This window comes from Erithacus rubecula (assembly GCF_903797595.1).
Source record: "Erithacus rubecula genome assembly, chromosome: 3".
In the NCBI taxonomy this organism is placed as follows: Eukaryota; Metazoa; Chordata; class Aves; order Passeriformes; family Muscicapidae; genus Erithacus; species Erithacus rubecula.
The window spans coordinates 112,328,182-112,347,502 of record NC_136689.1 but is presented as its reverse complement, the minus strand read 5'-3'; the positions used below and the strand labels follow the sequence as shown (position 1 = coordinate 112,347,502).

The 19,321-nt window shown below is 41.0% G+C and overlaps 1 protein-coding gene across 9 annotated transcripts in view; it reads right to left on the bottom strand.

The window, feature by feature from the left end:
- Nucleotides 1–19,321, bottom strand: part of CHD7 (chromodomain helicase DNA binding protein 7) — a 130,723-nt gene that overhangs the window by 87,004 nt on the left and 24,398 nt on the right. For all 9 annotated transcript variants that reach the window (XM_079299996.1, XM_079299997.1, XM_079299995.1 and 6 more), the window contains one exon: nt 158–2,018. In XM_079299996.1, coding sequence (XP_079156122.1) covers nt 158–1,843 — 1,686 coding nt within the window. In that variant the 5' untranslated portion in view covers nt 1,844–2,018. The remainder of the gene's footprint in view (nt 1–157; nt 2,019–19,321) is intronic.

Below are 19,321 nucleotides of genomic sequence, written 5' to 3'. Positions count from 1 at the left end.
ATTTTACCTTCAGCCTCTGTACACCGAAAAAACCACATAACCAATAACAAACAAGGGAGTTGAAAAGGGGCAACTGTTTTGAAACCATAGTTCTTGTCTATCCTGAAAGGCATTTACAGTCATTTAAAACTTTTTCTACTAATTGGAAGTAGCTTACCTGAAGGACAGGCACTTTTTGTGGTGTGTTTTGTGGTGACTGGTGAAGCTGTGCCCAAGGCTGATGATGAGGATGTGGGGGTGGTGAAGACTGATGATGTATCCCTGGATGAGGCTGCATGGGAGGACAGGTTGGCATTTGCTGTTGAAAAGACTGCTGTTGACTAGGAAGCTGCTGGCCAGATATTAGTCGCTCTTGTATTGCTTGTGGATCTGCAAGGCCAACACCTGGACAACCATTTGGTCTCATGTGCCCACCCATCTCCCGTGGTGTTGAAGACATACCCATAAATGGACGATTCTGCTGCATGTTTCTGGGGCCCATATTCCTTTGTCCAATTCCCATGGCACCAGGGGGCTGGTGTGACGGCTGAGGATGGGGCATATTTGGGTAACTGCCAACTTCCATTGGCATTCCAGCACTACCAGGTCTAACCTGTGGAGGAGGTGTACCTGCTGGATTACTCATTGCTTTCATAGGTGACATGGGAGGTGGAGAGGCATAAGTTCCCTGAGGCTGTGAAGGGTGCATAGTTTGCGTGTTCATTTGGTTAAGTGAGCCACTAGGATGGATGGGCTGCTGGTGCATTAGTCCTTGACCACTGTTTGATGGAAATCCGACAGCATTTGGGTATCTTGGTACAGATTGATTCATTGGAGTGTTATTTGTAAGGCCTAAATTCTGATTCATCCCTGTATTATTAACTAATCCCTGATTAAGGTTACTGTAAGGATATCGAGAATACTGCCCTGAGTTGTTTATAGTAGGTGAGGGTACCGTCTGGCTCCGAGAACTAAAATTAAGTGTTTGCGGCCTAACAGCACCCTGCTGGGGAGGATTAGGGGAGAATCTGGGACTGTGGGCTACTGATTCCCCATGGAGAGCAGTAGGGGGATGGTGGTGAAATTGCTGGACTGAGTGTCGCAAAGAAGGTGCCATATTGGGATTCTGCTGGGGCACATGAGACAAGTGGCCAGGTCCTGAGGTGGCAATGAAAGGGTTTCCCTGATTGAGGCCTTCTTGGCCTTGAGAAAACTGGTTCATCCTCTGCTGCTGCGGCTGGCCGTGCTGCTGCATCGAAAAATCACCACGAGCCATGTAGTTTCCCATCTGCTGCATGTGCTGAGGATGGCCCTGCCCAGGGGGTCCGGAGGGTGCCTGTGGCGGCTGTGTCGGTTGTGGCTGCTGCTGCTGCTGTTGCTGCTGGTATGGTGCTCTTATCTGGTCTGGCACTTGAACTGCCCGTGGTCCCCACATGGAGCCACTGTCTACGAAGGGTTGCCCGTGTCTCTCGTTCTGCATGCCGGGATAGACTCCCATCTGACCACCGGCACCGCTGCTGTGAGGAACCTGAGGAACCGGAGGGTTGTGATACTGCGAGTGAGGAGATGCTATACCATTCCCAGGGGCATTGCTTATCATCCTGTTCGGCTGATCCATCAGGTGCATTTTCTGCTGTTCGTATTGGTTATAGTGATCAAAATGGGTCAACTTGGCTTGGTTTTGATTTGCAGGAGGATGATGAAGAGATGACTGTAAAGAGGGAAATCCTTGATCCATGGGCATTTGCTGACCCATAGGATTCACTGTATTTTCAGGATATCCACATTCTCCAAGACCTTCCAAGCCTTCACTGAAAATATTCCCATCTTCTCCAAACAGACTCATCATTCCTGGATCTGCCATCTTTTTTCAGCACGCAGCTCCTTGGAGCTACCACCAGAATGTTAGTCTGTGCTTCACCTCGGTGAGGTGTTTTGTCCTCAAAGCCTTTAATCCTCAACTAATCTCCTTCATGTCATTCCATATTTCCTTAATTCTTTTGGACCACGCAGTGTCAGGCAAAGTCTGGTTACTGCTCCTAGAAAAAACAGGGGAAGGGGGAGAAAGAGAAGAAGATATTGAAATAAATAACATAAAGAAAACATACTTGACTGTTATTTATATGCCAGCTAGTTTCAGCCCCTTGAAATACATTTTAAAAATCTATTTCACATTACAAAGGATTCATTAGCTTTATCCAAAGCTTTATTATGATAGAGAGTTAGGAAGCAAGCAAAACACTAGCCTTAACCTTAAATTAATCCATTCACTACACTTCCTAGTGCTCCTTTCTTGGGTGGAACAGAACAAAAGAACACAACACGCAGCAGCAGCAGCTGCCACAGCAGGTAGGCAGATGTATGAATATAGCCGAGCAGCCCATCTGCTGAACTAAAGCCCTGAAAACGCTCTAGTTACCAACAGCATGTCCTTAACCTTATTCCCTTGAGCTGCGTAATCAGATGAGCAAGCAGAAGCACCAGGTCCTACAATGAACTAAAGTTAGCTATACACACAACAGATTTTTTTCAAATGAGTACAGACATGACTCAACTAAATACAGACCAAACTCCAAGACTTAGACTTTAGGAAGGGCATTTTTTTTTTTTAAACACAGTTTATCCTAATTAATTTGTAAACTGAAAGACACAATGCTTCTTCCCATTTCAGCAAAATTATGTGCTCAGTTTGTGTAAGAAAAACAAATTCAAATGTTTTATCATATCATAGGGTGGATTTCTCAGTCCTTATCCTAATTTCCTTTACGATGGTAACACAGAATAGTATCATTGGAGCTCATTACTCATCTCCAGGTTATTATGCTACTATTGCAACTATAGCACTTTGGAAGCTCATACTGAAGTTTTTTTGTCTCCAGAACTTGAATACTCACTCAAGAGAATTAGTAATGGCAAAAGGACTTAACAAAAAGCTAATGTAACAAGGTACACATTTGGACGTGGGGAATAAAGAGCAAAAAGCAACAACACAGTAACAGCAGATTCAAAAAAGTTCTCATTCACATGTCCCATAGGGAAGACTGGTTTATTCCAAAATGTCCCCCCCCATCCTTTTCCCACAAGAACTCCAAAGATTTGTTTGGATACATCATTTATGAACAAAGGTAGTGTAATGCTGTCTTTTCTTCTTAAAATCTGAATTTAAACACTGTATCTTACATGCAAAATAAACTTTAAGACAACAGTCAAGGGAGCCCATACACTTTGCAAATAAAACTATTTTTGTATCTTGGTTGCAATTCAGTGACAACTCTACTTGCAGATACCAATTGTCCTTAACCAGCAACCAAAGCAAAGAACATTTACAAGTTTATGCTTTCAAATCTTGCATTCTGTCATGGAGGAGAGATACTTTCAGTCACTTTGGACACAAAATGCCAGGCCAGACTGTTTGACTGAAGGTGATTTGTCCCAGACAAGTTTTAGGGAGAAAATACCAGCACATTTATTACCCTTCCTGTAGCCACTGTCAAGAGGACCTTCTACAGCATGAAGCAGAGGGCAAGAGAAAAGGCACAAGCATTTATCACTCCTCTTAAAATAGCATTTGAATGTCACCTTTAAAACCACACTCTTAAATCTCTTTAGTGCTCGGCTGGGATATTAACACTTCCTAAATCACTTGGAGGTAAACTCTTATGAGCCATCTTCATATCTCTAATATATATTTGGTTTTATTTCATTTCCATTATTAGGCAGAAGCCATCTGTAATATTTACCAGCTCATTCAGTTTATTAGAGCACACCATAAGGAAGTTTCAACAAGGTGAGAAGGAACCTCCTTCACCAAAAGTAGCTTTTGCTACTAGACTGCTTCAGAGCAGACTGAAGTCATGACAAAGATCCCTGATTGCTCAAGGATTTCTGGTACTGCAACTACTGCTGCTCACTGCCATCACGGGCTGCTAAAGCTGAACATCTCCATGTAACAGAATAGTCTCTCTGCTGGGAAATGCCAAAAAGCAGAGCACAACAGTCACTGTTACCTCCCAACCACTGATGTAATCTGGGCAATAGCAAACTGGAGCCCAGTAGATCCCACCCATCCACTAGAAAGAGCCACACAGTTACAAACATGTAAGAATTTCCACACATTTTATTATATAAATCATGTCTGCTATAAGAACCATTTCTTAAGACAAGCAGGCTCTACTCTCCTGAAGCACTAAATGAAACTTTATAGCAAGCTAACAGAGCATCTCCAGAAACAAGGTTACAAGCATCGAGCAAGCATTTGAATCAGCTTTGTTTATTGTTTTTCAGCTGACAAGCTTCCAATAAAATTCAGGCCAGTCAGCCACTGATAACAGTAAACATCAGCTCATAGTAACTTGGATCTACTACTATATCCAGAGAACCAAATTAAAATAGGGTAAGGGTTTTGTTTTACTGAACACACATCGTTTCTGTTCAGCTCATACAATCTCAATTTGCCAGTTAGGGTTAAGTACAATCCCTTGCAATGCAGGGAACCTAGCACTCGCCTGGCTTCCTAAGCACACACTCTTTCAAAAGAAAAGTAACCTTTAAGCTTATCAATCAGATGGTAAACAAATATCATCAAAATTATGAGCAAAAACGTTGTTTGCCATTATGTGATTTTAGATCTGCATTTTTATCTGAGGCATGAATCAACATGTTTAAGCTCTGGAAGCTCTGGATGCTAAAGTTACTACATCTGAAACACAACATGAGGCCACAGTAAAGAAGATGTCTCAAATTTTAGGAGCATTTCTTCAGATTTAAGTGCAGTCCCAAATTTAATGACCACAGCCCTTAACAGTCAGTTGTGCTCACACCAAACCTTATTCTACTTTATCCAATAAAAGTCACATCTCTAATGTGATATATGGGTAACAGCAGCTGTTGAAGCATGAAAGACAGTAGCAGCTACAGCCTGATCAAAATAAATTAACCAATGTTTTGATAAGGAAACAGCCAATACTGGAATTACCTACTAACCTCTCAACCTTGTATTCTAACAGTGTAGACATCTAGGTAGTTAAGCAAGTCACAAGAGTCACAGCCTTATTTTAAGTTGCAACTATGTCTGCTTCTTTCAAAACAAAAGAAAGCCAACACACAAAAGTAGAACCTGCATCAAGCAATAATTCTAATTAAAATACTCATTCAGCACCACTGTTCACTTTCCCATAAATGCAGACATACAAATAGCAAGACTAATCTTCATAAACTCAGCTTACACATATTTTTTAAACCAAATAGTTCAAAAACAGGATGGTACATCATCTTCTCTACATTCCTGCAACTTAAAACCAACATACACAGAAGCAGTGACTGTTTTTTGGGTACAAAGAGAATATCTGAACCCTTAGAAAGGTGCATAGCTGAAACAAAGTATGAATGTATGAAAAGACAGTGATTTTTTTTTTATTGCCATCTTAAACTATACAGGTTCTGCTATAAAATTCTATCACTTTTCTGCTCCTGAACATGAAAGATGGTTCCAAGAAGATTGACCTAAAGAGTCAATGAATATATTTCATTAAGGCTGCCTGGAGAGCCTGTTTCTGCTCAAAATAGTGGTGTGAGTCCAACCACCAGGACACAGTCAATTGCTTAACAACCCTGTTGTCTCAACAGACAAAGCTTACATTTACTCCAGTTTGCAACATTCCAGTCTTAAGCAGCTAGATCTCAAATTTAAGTAGTAGTTAACCATTGGCCAGCTCAATATTCCAAAGCTGCATGCACTCAGTTGTCTTCAGTAACTTCCCACTTTTATAAGTTGAACTAAACTGACTGCATACACATAACCTTATCTAGGGCTGCAGACACTAAAAATCTGAACTTCGTTAGTTTTGCTCCCAAAACAGCAGATCCAGGCAGGCAAGATCAGGAAGCAGCAAGGGCAGCACACAGATGCCCATGCCCTCCACACCCTCCTCACATTCTGCCACTCAAAAGAACACTTTGTAAATCAACAGGTACCTTGATTCAGCTATCAACCCTTCTATAGAAGAAATTCAGCAGCATTTGGCCATGCAGCAAATAAAATGAATAAACAGAAGGTGAGAAGGCAACTAATACTGACTACTCCAGGCTTGAAATGACATGTATCACACAGAGTTATATTTTTACAGCTATTAGTTGATACCTCTGACAAAACTGAAGTACTTGACAGACACAAACAAACTAGCTACTCACATAATGGAAGTATGCCCTTACATACAACGCAATAAACACCACAAATACCATGCTATTTTAAAGAACTAGGCTAAAAAGACCTCTCGTGCTAAAAAATAACACCATGCCAAAGGTCATTTTGAGACCAGAGCCTCAAAATGTAGGATTAAACATGAGGCTACTAAATCTGCATTTAAACATTGCACATTTAAACTGCTTTTCAAAACTGCTAAGCTCCTGTTGGCTGTTAGGGGTAGTAATTTAAGCATTTGCTGCATGGAAGGACACGACATAAATGACAGCAATGAAAGTCACATCCTTATTTTACTCACAAAGTTGAAGAAAAACATTCACCAAAAACTTCATAAACACATGTAACACCACGACAACACAGAAAAAGTCACAACAAGACATTCAAATTGGGCAAGATGGCTGGTGAGGCTTCTACATTTCACCTCATTCACCTACTGAGCACACAGCTCTGCTGATGCCAGGACAGTTATGCAAGTGTGTGTCCGTGGGAAGCATGCCTCCTCTCCTACGTGCTTAATGCTTACTTTTCATTGCTGTCCCAGATGCCACGCATGGTACGTTCCTCCTGCATATAGATTAGCCAAAATATAAGACCAGACCTGTAAAGTGATTGCAACATCATTTCTGACTGCAGCTTCCAAAGAAACTTAGTTTCCTGAAGACCTTTTTTTTTTTTTTTTAATTCACTTAGAATGCTTCCCTACTATACACTTCACACAGCACAGCTGTGTTAAAAATTAAGTCCGTATAGTTCAGACATCAAAGGATGGCAGGAATCTCATTCTCCCTCGTCCCAGGAAAGGAAGACAGGACTTGCAAAGATGAAAAGAATGACCTGATGCACTTCAGGAGTATTCTGACTTAGTGGGAAGCATCAGCAAATATGACTTAAGCATTTCTGAAAAGTTTGCTATCATCTTTATCTTAGTAAAATTCAGTTAGTTCTTCACAGAAAAACATCCTTACAAGAATTTGCAGCAGCAACTTAAAGGCTGTCATGTCTCTTGTTAAATTAAGAAAGGGGGGGTGATGAAAAACCTTAGGTGCTTTTCCTCAAAGGTCACAGGTTTTGCCAATGTACAATCAGCTAAAATGCCATGAATGATTTTCAGTAACATTTTTTTTTTGCCAAGAAATCCACGAAATCCTACATTTCTCATAAAAACATTCCGCAAAAGCCAGATTGGATTTTATTTCCTTAATGCATGATGCACGTTGGCCAAAACAGGCTTTCACCGAGGCAACTGAGGGCACTACAGCCTTGGAATATTTGGCAGCTTGCTGCTGTCAAGCAGCTGATGCAGGAATGACCAGCCCAGAGTTCAGGCTGTGCCACACATTTGGAAACAATATCCTACGTCATTCAAGTTCACAGGAGCTCTGATAGGAGACCACAAGAGCGTCACTTAGGAGGACTCTGATGCAAACCCACGGATCCTCGCTGTTACATCACACCAAGGCATTCGCCGTACCAGCTGGGCTGCAAACTCTTGCCCTAACATGGGAGCACTGCTAGTTTTAAGACAGTACCTATAATATTACAGGAGAAGCCCCAGCATGTCTTTTCTTTCCTGATCAGAAGAAAATAGGGAAGTTTAGAGCCATTTGTTGGAGGCCTTTAATGAGGTAACCAAAAGAATAATAAAAAAAAAAAAAAAAAAAGAAAGAAAGAAGCATTTTTTACATTTAAGTACATTATAAACATGGTGAGAGAAGAGGGAACAAGCCTAATCTAGAAATACTTCTGTTTTAGTGTTACGTAACCTGGAATTTTAAGAGGTCTTTTTCATTGCATGACCATCCTCTCCTCCAACACAAGTTTAAAACACAGATGTGAGGTGGTTTATCTAAAAATAGTCCCAGATAAGTAAGAGAAACAATTGCGGTCCCAAAAATATTTCAGGAATACTCTTCAAATCATTTGACAGAGGTGTTAACCTCGCAAATAACCCCATAAAGGGGAGCAGTAACATGCTCAACGTGACCCCTTGATGAGGTTTGACCATGACAAGGCAGCAGTGTAGCCAATATAAAAAATATAAAAACATAAAACCCGGGGGACTGCACGGGCTGCATGGCTGCCTGGGCTGGGCTGGGGACACTGAGCCGAGCGCTCTGTGCGATGGCCAGGCGAGCACAAAGCCCTGCCAGGCCAGCGGGGCGCTGGTGTCAGCGAGGAGACTCACATGGCCGCCATCAGTCACCCAGAAATCTCCCGCAATTACATTCCCTTCTCAAGCTGACACTAAACCGGCCCGGGTGTTCAAGAGGTGGGGCCAGCGGCGACCCCGCTGGGGCGCTGAAAAAACACCCCGTGCAACCGATGGCTCCGGGCTTTTTGTGCACCTACTGCAGTTGTCACTGATTAACCAAGTGATCTGGCAATTTCCTACATTCTTTTGCATTTAAAAAGGATCTGAGAGGCCCGGGAGTCATCCCCTTGCATATTCCCGGGGGAGTGGGAGGCTGCGGCCCGTCCTGCTGGGCCGGGGCGCGGAGGGGCCCCGCCACCCTCCTACCCTCCTCCCCCAGCGCGGGCCTGCAGCTGAAAATAATTTATCTGCTCGCTCCGCCGCCCTCCCGGCATATGCGATTGGGAGGGAAACGTATCCATCACGGATAAACTTGAGCACAAAGACAGGCTGAGTGTCACAGGATACAAAAGGGCAGAGGTCGCCGCGGCGAGCGGGAGGGTTTGCGCAGGGCAGGGCAGGGCAGGGCGGCATGGCCGCCTCACGGCAGCGCCGCGCCGGGCCTGCCCGGGATAAACAAAGCCCGAGCCGCCAAAAACGGGGGAAAACCGCGGTAAACAACCAAATAACCCAGGGTGGCCGAGCTCTAAGCAACACGGGGCCTTTCCCCGCTCCCTTCGCTGAAAGCAGCTCCTGGTGTTTACACCCAGAAAGTTGGGAACTGTAAAAATTCATGAGGTGGAGACTCAAATGTTTCCCAGAGTTTCTGAACATGTGATTTTCACTGAAATGCATTTTTTTAATCACCGGCAGGTTTTAAGACTTAATCGTATCCCAAAAGGCTATTTCCAGCTATAGAATTATGAGTGCTTTAAAGTAGCCAGACCCTATATTTTACTTTACCTGTTACAAGGCCAATACAATCATGTTTCATTCATACTTTATGAAGTCTGAAAAACCACTTGATGAAATTACAGTCTACCGATACCACACATGGTATATTTGTCCACATATATTCTATAATCATTTCAATTTATGACTTGTACTTAAGAGTCATTTTCCTGTACATGTGTTCTTCATAAATACTGGTAGATGGGAGTGCGCGCTCGTACGGGAACCACATATCCACACTCATTTCTGTGAAGATAAATACGCCCTGAGCACCCCAAGTGAAAAACCAGTGTTCACATGACTGAAGAGAACACACTTCAGGACTGAGGAACAAAATGGTAGTTCTCCTTTACACTCCTTACATGTGGCAAGATGAATCATCCCACATCTGAACTGAAGCTCTCACTCAGCTTCCAGTGCTGATGATTCTTTTTTGCCTCATACACATGAGCATACTGTCTTGACCCTTTCAGCAAAGAAAAAAAATATTACATACTACACCAGGAAAAGATCATAAATGGTCTTTTTTAGAAAAAGATAGCATCAGCATTTCCTAAATCCCACAGTGAATGGCTTGGGTTGGAAGGGATCTTAGAGACCACCCCAAGGCCCAAACATTGGATTTTACAAATTTAAAATTTTCTCTTTTTTTTTTTACAGATTTTAACTTGGTTACAAAAAAGATCTATAGCATCAAACTAATTATGTATTTTATCACATGCTATGGACTATTTAAAAGAAATGTTAAATTATTTTACTAATTTAAAATTGGCCACAAAGAAAAAGGGTTGAGTAGGGAGGGTGTGAAGACAGTACACTGCAAGACAGAATACAGTACATGGAGTAAATAGATTTCAGAAACCTTCATTAGTGCTTAGACTGTCAGGTGGGTGCAGTAATGTCCCACAGAATACAGGGGACAGCTGAGATACAGGACAGACACCCAAATGATCTTCTACCACTGCTGTTAATTGGACTACTTAATTTGAGGGGTTTGTTTAACAAAATTAACATATGCACCTTGAACATTCTATTATTATTTTAGAGAAGGATATGTCAAATAAAGGAGTTTATTCAGTGCAATGGAAGCAGGCTCGGGCACATACAAATGAAGTCTGATTTTTTGTGTGTGTTTTTTGTTTTTTTTCTTTAACATAACACCTAGCTCACAGTGATCATCAGTACTTACTCATACAACAACACAAACAGCTGTACCAAGCTGTTCTCCCCAATGGACAATGCCAAGGGAAAAGTTTGTGGAGCTCTCAACAGCTTCTAGTGTATAAGGCTAAATAAGCTCAAGTTCACTCAGACATGGAAAAGGGGTGCCTGCCTAGACACCATAAACAATAGTGCCAGAAATTTAAAAATTGCACTGGGGACTGTCAGATGAGTGCAACCCTTTTCAGTCCTCATGTGTAGTGTGGCCCTTCTGTCCAGCAGGACTGAGCTTTATGTTTTTCCTCTATAAAAACAGGTTCAAAGGGAAGGCAACCAAGTTTTCTTGTGCAAAACTTTAATGGGACATCAGGTTTGTCTTCACACAGAAGAAAACCAACTGGGGTGTTTTCAAGTATCTTGCTTAATTGACTTGCAGTTTTAAAATTACACCAGGATAGTTAAGTTCAAATGAACAAAAAGAGCCTTCCAGGGGAAATTTGTCATGTAAAATTCTAGAATTATGCAATTTCACTCCCTTCTCATCAATATTTTGAAGAGCTTGGAAGTAACTGTCTTTTAATGTGCAAACTGCTGACCCAGAACCCAGAGCCACAGTCATTCAAACTACTGCAACCAACAGGAGCAGCTGACATTCATCTACCACATTGTTTTACACCCAACAGGAAAGTTCTTGAGCTACCTTCAATTCCCCACAAGCTCTGCAGAGATAAATGATGAACATACAAGAGCAATGCTACACTCACAGATTAGATGTGAAAGGGAATTTTTACTCATCTAGTACTGAACTTGGAAACCAGTTGCACTTCATGGTACATTCCACCTTGTCTCAAAAAGTGGGGCTAAACTTAATTTTCTAATATTAAACCACTATCTTCACTGTTCCTAATGGTTCACAGTCTATTTAAATTGCCTGTTAATCTTATCAATTTTACAGCAGCATATGCAGAGAATTAGAACTTTCCACACCCTTTTCAGTTAAAATAAACTTTAAAAAACCCTGAAGCCCCCCAAAACCCAAACAAACCAAAACAAAACTTTTCACATTGCCCTCCCATCAACAAGCCCAAAAATGTAATTATATTCACGAAAAATTTTGTGGTTGAAATCTAGGGTAGAGGGTCAAGGGATTTTAGTGTGTTTTGCGTGGGGTTTTTTTGCTGTTGTTATTTTTGTTGTGGTTTCTGAAGAAGGAAAAGCAAGAAAGTTAAAGGAGTGAGCAGACTTGCCTAAAAGATTAGAGTATTATTTTACAAGCATATAAATAGGAAGGCTTATTTTGATAATTTTGAAAGAGTTTGATTGCAAACTTTGCTTGACTAACAATTTCTTCTGTGCTTGTAAATACCTGGAAAAGTTAAAATATGACCAAGAAAATGACTTATTAAAAAAATGCAAGCAAACCCATTTAAGTAGCAAGGATTCCAGAACAAGAGAATTGAGGACTTTTAGTTAAGTACAATATGAAGACTGCTACCATACAGATTTGTGTAAACAGCCAAGTTTGGAGCTATTTCACTCCAGTTCTCAGAACAAGACCTACGGTGACTGATGAATTATCTATGCAACAGTGCAATGTAGAAACACTACCAGGAAAATAATTTTCCTATCAAGAGTAAAAAACCTGCTAGTTAAGAGTGAATAAACTCCAACTAAAAGTGTATTCCTTTGTTTATCAACTATGTAATAAGGACAGTTAAAACAGGTACAAAGAACTCTGAATTTCCAGTGCTAAACATTTACAAAGTTACTTTATCTCTACAAAAAAAAGAAGCCTCATCCAGAATAAGATAGCCACCAAAAGACTGACATTTGACTTAAGCATTAGTAAATGGTATTATTGTAGCCTAGACTTAGATCACTTGAACTCAACAATAAAGTGCACAGCTGAAGAAAAAGCATGGATGAGGCTCTGCTAAAAATCAATTAATTTAGAAGTCACAGGAATTAGTGGCAGATTAAATATTAGCAAATATTATTTGGATCTGCAGCTGAGAATCAGGTAACTGTTTAATTAAGTATGCTCGGAAAGCAATGAAATCTAGCTCCTTGTCCCTCCAATTACATGCACTATATAAAACTAGTTGTGAAAGTAGAAGTACCTAAAACTACTTGAAAGGGAGGATGAACTGCCTGCTGTCACTATACAATGAGCTTTCCTGAAAACATTTTACAGTACCTTTTAAATTACTGTATCTGATCACAAAGAATCATCCAAAAATCTGAAACACATAAAAGCATGGTTCTTCTTTCCCTATCCTGCTCAACACCTGAAATCCATGTGCCTGTGTTTTTGGGCAACAGTTATCCCAAAGTTTAGTTTTGAAACAGAAGCAAGAGAGATCACCTCAGAGACATCCATGTTATGTCCTCAGTGAGGCTGCAGCCTCAAAGGAAAGCAAGCAATGAACAGCACACCTCAGTAACAGCCAGTCATCACAATCAGGCTCCTCTGGACACTGTATACCATGGGCCAAGCTCAGACAGGAATGAACTGTTCAGGAAGAAAATGCTGTTTGAGAAACTTCAGTGCTAACCACTCACAAATAAATGAAGAATTAATAGACTGATCCACCACCTGAACAGTTAAGGAGGCTCTGTTGCCTGGTATTCCAGAGGCATTTCCATCAAAGCCAGGTCTTTCTTCCCAGCACAATGGGTGCCAACACCAACTGCACCTATCAGATCTCCACAGCCCTCAATGCATTCTGCTCAGCTCAAAAACCAAGTGAAGAGTCAAGCAAAAGATACTAGAACCAGCTTCACTGACTTGTCTACAAGGCAGTAGCAACAGCAACAGCTGTCAACCAGATTTGCTCATTGGGATTGGCAGGAGTTCCAGCCTCCTTCTGAGCATCCAGGTAAGCCAGCTGCCACCTTTCTTTTCATATTCACTCCTCACTAGTCACCCATGCCTCTCACAGCAGCCTTGGGTTACACAACAGGCTGCACTGTCATCATATTCAAAAGCTGTTGCTACTAAAAACTAGAAGTATTAATTTAAAAGTAAGACTTCTTTGTGCCTTTTTTTCCTCTGGGGAAGGCTGCATTTGTGTTTGATTTGTGGCTATTTATAAATTAACTTCTAGGGGCAGGCTAAGTGAAGGTTTTATTGAACAAACTGTAAGCTTTAGACTTGACAATATTGACAGTCTCTTATCAAAAAAGAGATTATCTATACTTATATGCAAAACCATAAATGTCATCAGACATTTTTCTGATTATTTAATACCTACATTTTTAGGCACCTGCCTTTTTATAAATGCACTGGTTAGGTGTTAGTAACACTAAATGCTAAATGGTGTATGTATTCTAGTAACTCTTCCTGTCACCTTCATATTAAATGGATTCTTTAGAATGAATGGAAGATGCTATGGAACAAGAATTACTGTGTATTTATAACCTTTTCAGTAATCAGTAATTGAAGCATTAGGTAAAAAGAAAATCCATCAAGAAACCCAAACAAAACCACTTAAACATCTGTGTGCTTAAAAGTAAAAATTCCCCTATTCTTTAGGGATCTCAAGATTGTAAACAGCATCACATACAGGAAGGATTATTACATTTTTCACAACATCAAGATGCTTTACGAAGAAACAGGAGAAATCAGTTTTTCTGTCTGCAATAAACATGTAATTCAGTTTAGTTCATTTAAACCAGGAGAATCAGCTCCACAGTATCAGCCTGGTCTGCAAATAGCCCTTGTTGATAATCTGAGAATTTGAGATTGTTGCTATGGCCATGGCATGCTATTTTACCTGAGGATCAAGTTAATTTTTCATGTCTCACACCTATGTCCTATGTCTTCTTCACAACAAGGACAAAACTGAGCTCTCTCTCACACCTTCTAAAACACTGAGCGAAGTAACAACATTAAAGCTGGAGCAGATTTACAGTAAGGTCCAGAAGAGTACTAAAAAAGCCTTTTTCTGCAGAGTTGGAGCCAACTAAAACAAGTTTAAACCAGAGTTTCATTTGAAAGGCAAGGAGAAAGTATACATCAACAAAGCAGCGATGCAAGGAACATCTACAAGATAGAAATCTATGGAGTGCCTCTATTTCAAACCTGTGATGGCAATATAGCCCAATCATTTATACTTTGTTGGAAAAGCAGTGTCCATCTTATTTCACCAGAGACATGCTGCCTTTTAAGGTAACTGATACAAATTAAATGGTACTATCGAACACTGAAATATTTTTACAGTTTTGAGAACTAGATTGAAGATTTCAGCATTTATCATAAACTTCACATTTCACAGGAAACAGAGACCATCCAGCCAGTTTCTCCTACTTTTCTGACCTAGGCATCTGCAGTTTTGAATTAATTAAAACCCAGATAACTACTAAAGCATCCATTTAAATTAATTTCCTATTTCTGCTGCACTATACTGCAGCTACTTAATCTGAGAGCCTTGTAGCTAGACAGACTAGCATACCAAATAACCAAACTCCATAAACCATCTGTAGACACTCACTCCACTGTTTGTTGTTCCCAAACTTCAGAAATCACAAGCTGGATTCCCCTTGACCCTGATCTTGTGTCTTTCCTAGCAATACTCCAAGCACAGAACACAGGGTGGGGAAGCTTCTTTCCAAAACTGCAGAGTCTTCCCTGACTTCTCCATACACACTCTTAACTGTTCAGCTGAACTCCCAAACTATTAACATGGTAATTACTCACAACTGAGCACAGCTCAGAGGCTGAGATGTGCAAAAGCCATGCAAATCGGTGCAAAACACTCCTTCTCACCAAGTCCTCCCCTTCTTGGTCAGTGTTTCATCTGCTCCATGTTTTTCAAGACAGTAACACATCTCATGAGCATGGAGCTTCTCTTCTTACTCTGCATGGAACAATGGCAGCTGCACTTGCACAGAAAACCATCCAGAAGTATATTACACTTCTGTTAATGCTGTACATATATCATCCCAAAATGCAAACAGTTGCTCCTATCAATAATAGGACTGTAATAACTCTGTAATATTTTATTTCTTCAATCTGCTGACAGCAAGCTAATAAATGCATGATACCTAGTTAGAAACAGTGGTTAAGTTACATATACTGTATTAGCCAGGATGTGGGGGCAGAGGGGGGCTAATTTGAGAAATACATAGAAATATTGCTTTCAGGAGAATGAGAATTAGCACTTTTAATGTGCTTTGGGATTTCAAGTTGAATGTCTGAACCACTTAAAAAAAAAATCACTTTACAGTAATTTCCAACTGGTTGCCTAACACCCATCTCCTAAGTGACTATCATCAAAACATAACCATAACACTAGCAATGAATTAATATTAAAACCCTTCAGTGAGATCACAGAAGTCCTCAAAAAACAGCCCAAGTTGTCAGAGCACACTTTTCCCACACACTGAGTAGTAGTCAGGTTCTGGAAATAAAAGCTTTGTTCAATTACTAAAGTGGGTGCTAGGTACATTTCTCATTTACACATATAATTTTGAAATCCAAATCAATTTGACAGTGTCTAAACAGATTTTAAAAGCTAAGAACAACTACTTTTGAAAAGAAGATGATGCAGTAGTCAGAAAAAGGGAAGCTATGCTCACCCACCAGGACAACTAGCAAGGATAATTAATGAAGTTCTGCAGGGTTTCTGCATACTGGCAAGTCAGAAGTGGCTACAATTCTTCACTTTTGAAATGGACATTGTGTTGTCCATCTGTTTTGCTTTACAGAAATACTCTGTTGCAGGACTGCATTGCCACTCTCTGCTGATGTTGGTAACTCACCAGTATCACTCAAGAGAGAGCAACAGCCCAGCGATCTGTGAAAGGCATAATCTAAGTGACTGCAAAATGGGAGTGCTAGAGACAAGAGCAGCCTAAAATAGCAGTCTGAGGATGGGCGGCAGGCATCTGCCTGCCAAAAGCAAAACACCTCGCAGGGTAAAGTTCCCCAGCTCCTGGGCCAAGAGAGTGATGGCCACTCCAAAGTTTCTTAACACCTCCCTTGGCTCCCTGCTACTTCTCACTACTTGCATATTTTTGCCTTCACAAATAAAGTTTCAGCTATTTCTTTGTCTGCGTGCTGCAAGTTAACATTTACCATTGCTGGACATTTCTGAGCCCAGCAGACAGAAGCACAGTGACCCTCCCAGGGCAGGGGGCAGCTGCCATGTGAGGCAGGTCTACTGAATCACATATGCAACTAAGATAACCAAATACAATTGCTACAAAGAAATTAAAATGCACCTAACAAAGTTTTTCCAAATATTAGATGTGCATGTGTTGCATACCAGGTTTCTGAGAAAAAAGGAAAACAAGCATGCAAGCCATTTTCTCCAAAACCACAACCCCTTAATTCCCCAGGTCAGCGCGGTGTCTGGTCCTTCAACATTGCACTCGGCTCAGCAGATGAGGAAACAGTCACACCAGAAGGCCCTGTAACAGATGGAAACCAGAGCAGCTGGAGAGCAGGGAAATGTCTGTGTGGGTGAGGGGGTGGGGGCAGAAAGCCCATCCTGCTCCCGAGCTTTAAAGCTGCGTGCAGCCATCACGCCCTACTGCAAACTCAGCCCACGGATCTGCCGGGGAGAAAGTTGAAGGAAGCAGTATGTGGCCAGATGATTTAGTGCTTCCCAGACTTCCCATCAGGAGAGCAATACTGAGCCATGCTACACAGGCCTGCAAGCACTGGGGGTGAGCCCCTCAGGGGTGCAGGAGATAGTGGAAAAGTGTAAGCTGAGCATTTGACTTCTTCATGAAAAGCACAGAAGATGAAGAACTGCCAGCTGGAGAAACCTAGAACAGTAATGAAGGGAACAAAACTATACATGCATACTGGAGAAATGAGTAGGGAACAGTGATATCAAAACCTCCCAAGGTTTGAGGGATCTTTTTTTTTTCTTTTTTAAAGTAAGAGGTATTACTAAGAGATACATTTTTATAGAGGAAAAAACCATGGTTAATGTGGAAGAATAAGAATGGAAGAAAAAGCCCCTGCCATATGGTACAATTATTCCACCACAGTTTAGATTCACAGCTTTACAACACCTGCGCAGTTAATAACCATATTAAGTCATACATGATGTCACCAGTATTTCCTTTCTTTCTCAACTTAGTTAACTGTTAGGGAAATACATCTAACAGGGATTTCTATAGTTTTGGAAAGACAAATGACTGTCCATGATTAAGATGCACATCCCCGGACACAGTTTGGAAAACAGCCTATCCCCAGTTCCCAGATGAGGGAAAGGAACCAAGCCTTGTGAATAGCTGGGGGAAACCCAGCCATTAAGCAGGGATAGTTTATTATAAACAAGATGAGTGAAGTGGGGTTTTTCCTTCTTTTTTTGTCTCCTTCAATTTTGGTTGGAACTACCTTCAAACTCCTTTTGGTTCAAGTCAGGAGACAAGAAACTAAACTGATCAACTTGTAAGACGGAAGTCCCTATATTAGAGCAGGAGATTACAGCGTTAACCCAGATAACGCAAACAAGGTCAGCCAACGCTTGTAAAAGGCCCACAGAAATACTCCATTATATATACACATATATAAAACTGCTCCTTACCTGGCCTGCCACGTAGAATTAGACTTTGAACATTGATTTTCAGCAGCTGTGAGCTACTGCAAAATTGACAGGGCAGTGGAAAGTTTTCATGACAATGTCTCCTCCTTAGTTATCTCTCTTCCTAACCACAAGCATGATGCTTTTGTTCTACTATTACCCCAGACACACCAAGAAAATGTTCAGGTGCAGTCTGGCACCAGAGGTAAGCTGATCTAACCATTAGCTGCCATCGGAAGATCGTCACCACGGGGGTAGCTGAACAGCAGCGACAGCACAAGGGAAGAAGCAAGAGTGGTACGGCTGATTTCAAGCATCACAACCCATTGGATCAGCTTATTACTATACCATGCATTCAAACTGCCTTCAGGCCACGGCCAGGTGGTTCAACAACTTAAACTGAAAAGCACAACAGTAAAACAAGCCAGACATTTGCTGTACAGAGAGAGATGAGAAAACAGTGTCTGCTGATGTGACTTGCAGAAAAAAAAATATTCTAATTAGGTCAAATATGAGAAAAAATATTTTTCATCCAACTGATGAAACATACAAATCAACACCAAAGACTGCACAAAGCATGGAAAACCTTGCAGCTACTTCTAGCTACTCCTGCTGACTAGAAGACTACTGACTTAAGACTTATTTCATACCAATGTACAACTCCAGTGAAGGATGTGCAAATATTCTGGGATCTGGCATTAGAATTTCTTTTAGACAAAAAATGTTACATCTCGTTGTGATTTACAAAAATAAAGGTCATTTGTGAATACTAAGGGTATTTGTCAAGAGAGTCAAGTAACAGGTTTTACTTAAGACATTCCAAAAGCAATTAATCCATGGGTGCTCAGAGGACAGCCTCCAGCAGTTCAAGCCAAGCACACACACAGTCCCTCAATGAATGGCTGTGATGGATAAACACACTACTTAAAGGAAGAATATTTCATTGACATCCATTCAACACCTAAGAAGCCTTCTGGACAGAGAAGTAAAACTTTCTTAGATTTTTCATTACACTTCTCTTGCTCACTGTACTTGTTTGCAGTCTTTCCTAAATCCCCATACTAGAAGTTGATTAGCATAAGATTGGATTTTACATATTCGGGACGGGTTTAAAACATATTCACCACCAAGAATTTTTAAATATATCCCACTATTCGAAACACTTTTGTTCCAAGAGCTGACCATTACAGACTATTTTCTAGATATGGCAGGACAAATTCCTTCCTGTCTGAGAGTTTCCATGGTAATAAAAGTCCCCTTTAAACACATTCACGGTGGTTTGGGCAGGCCAAACAGGCAGCCTTTGTACTGAAAAGCTCCCTCTTTGTACTCCTCTGTGCTGATCCTGCACAAACT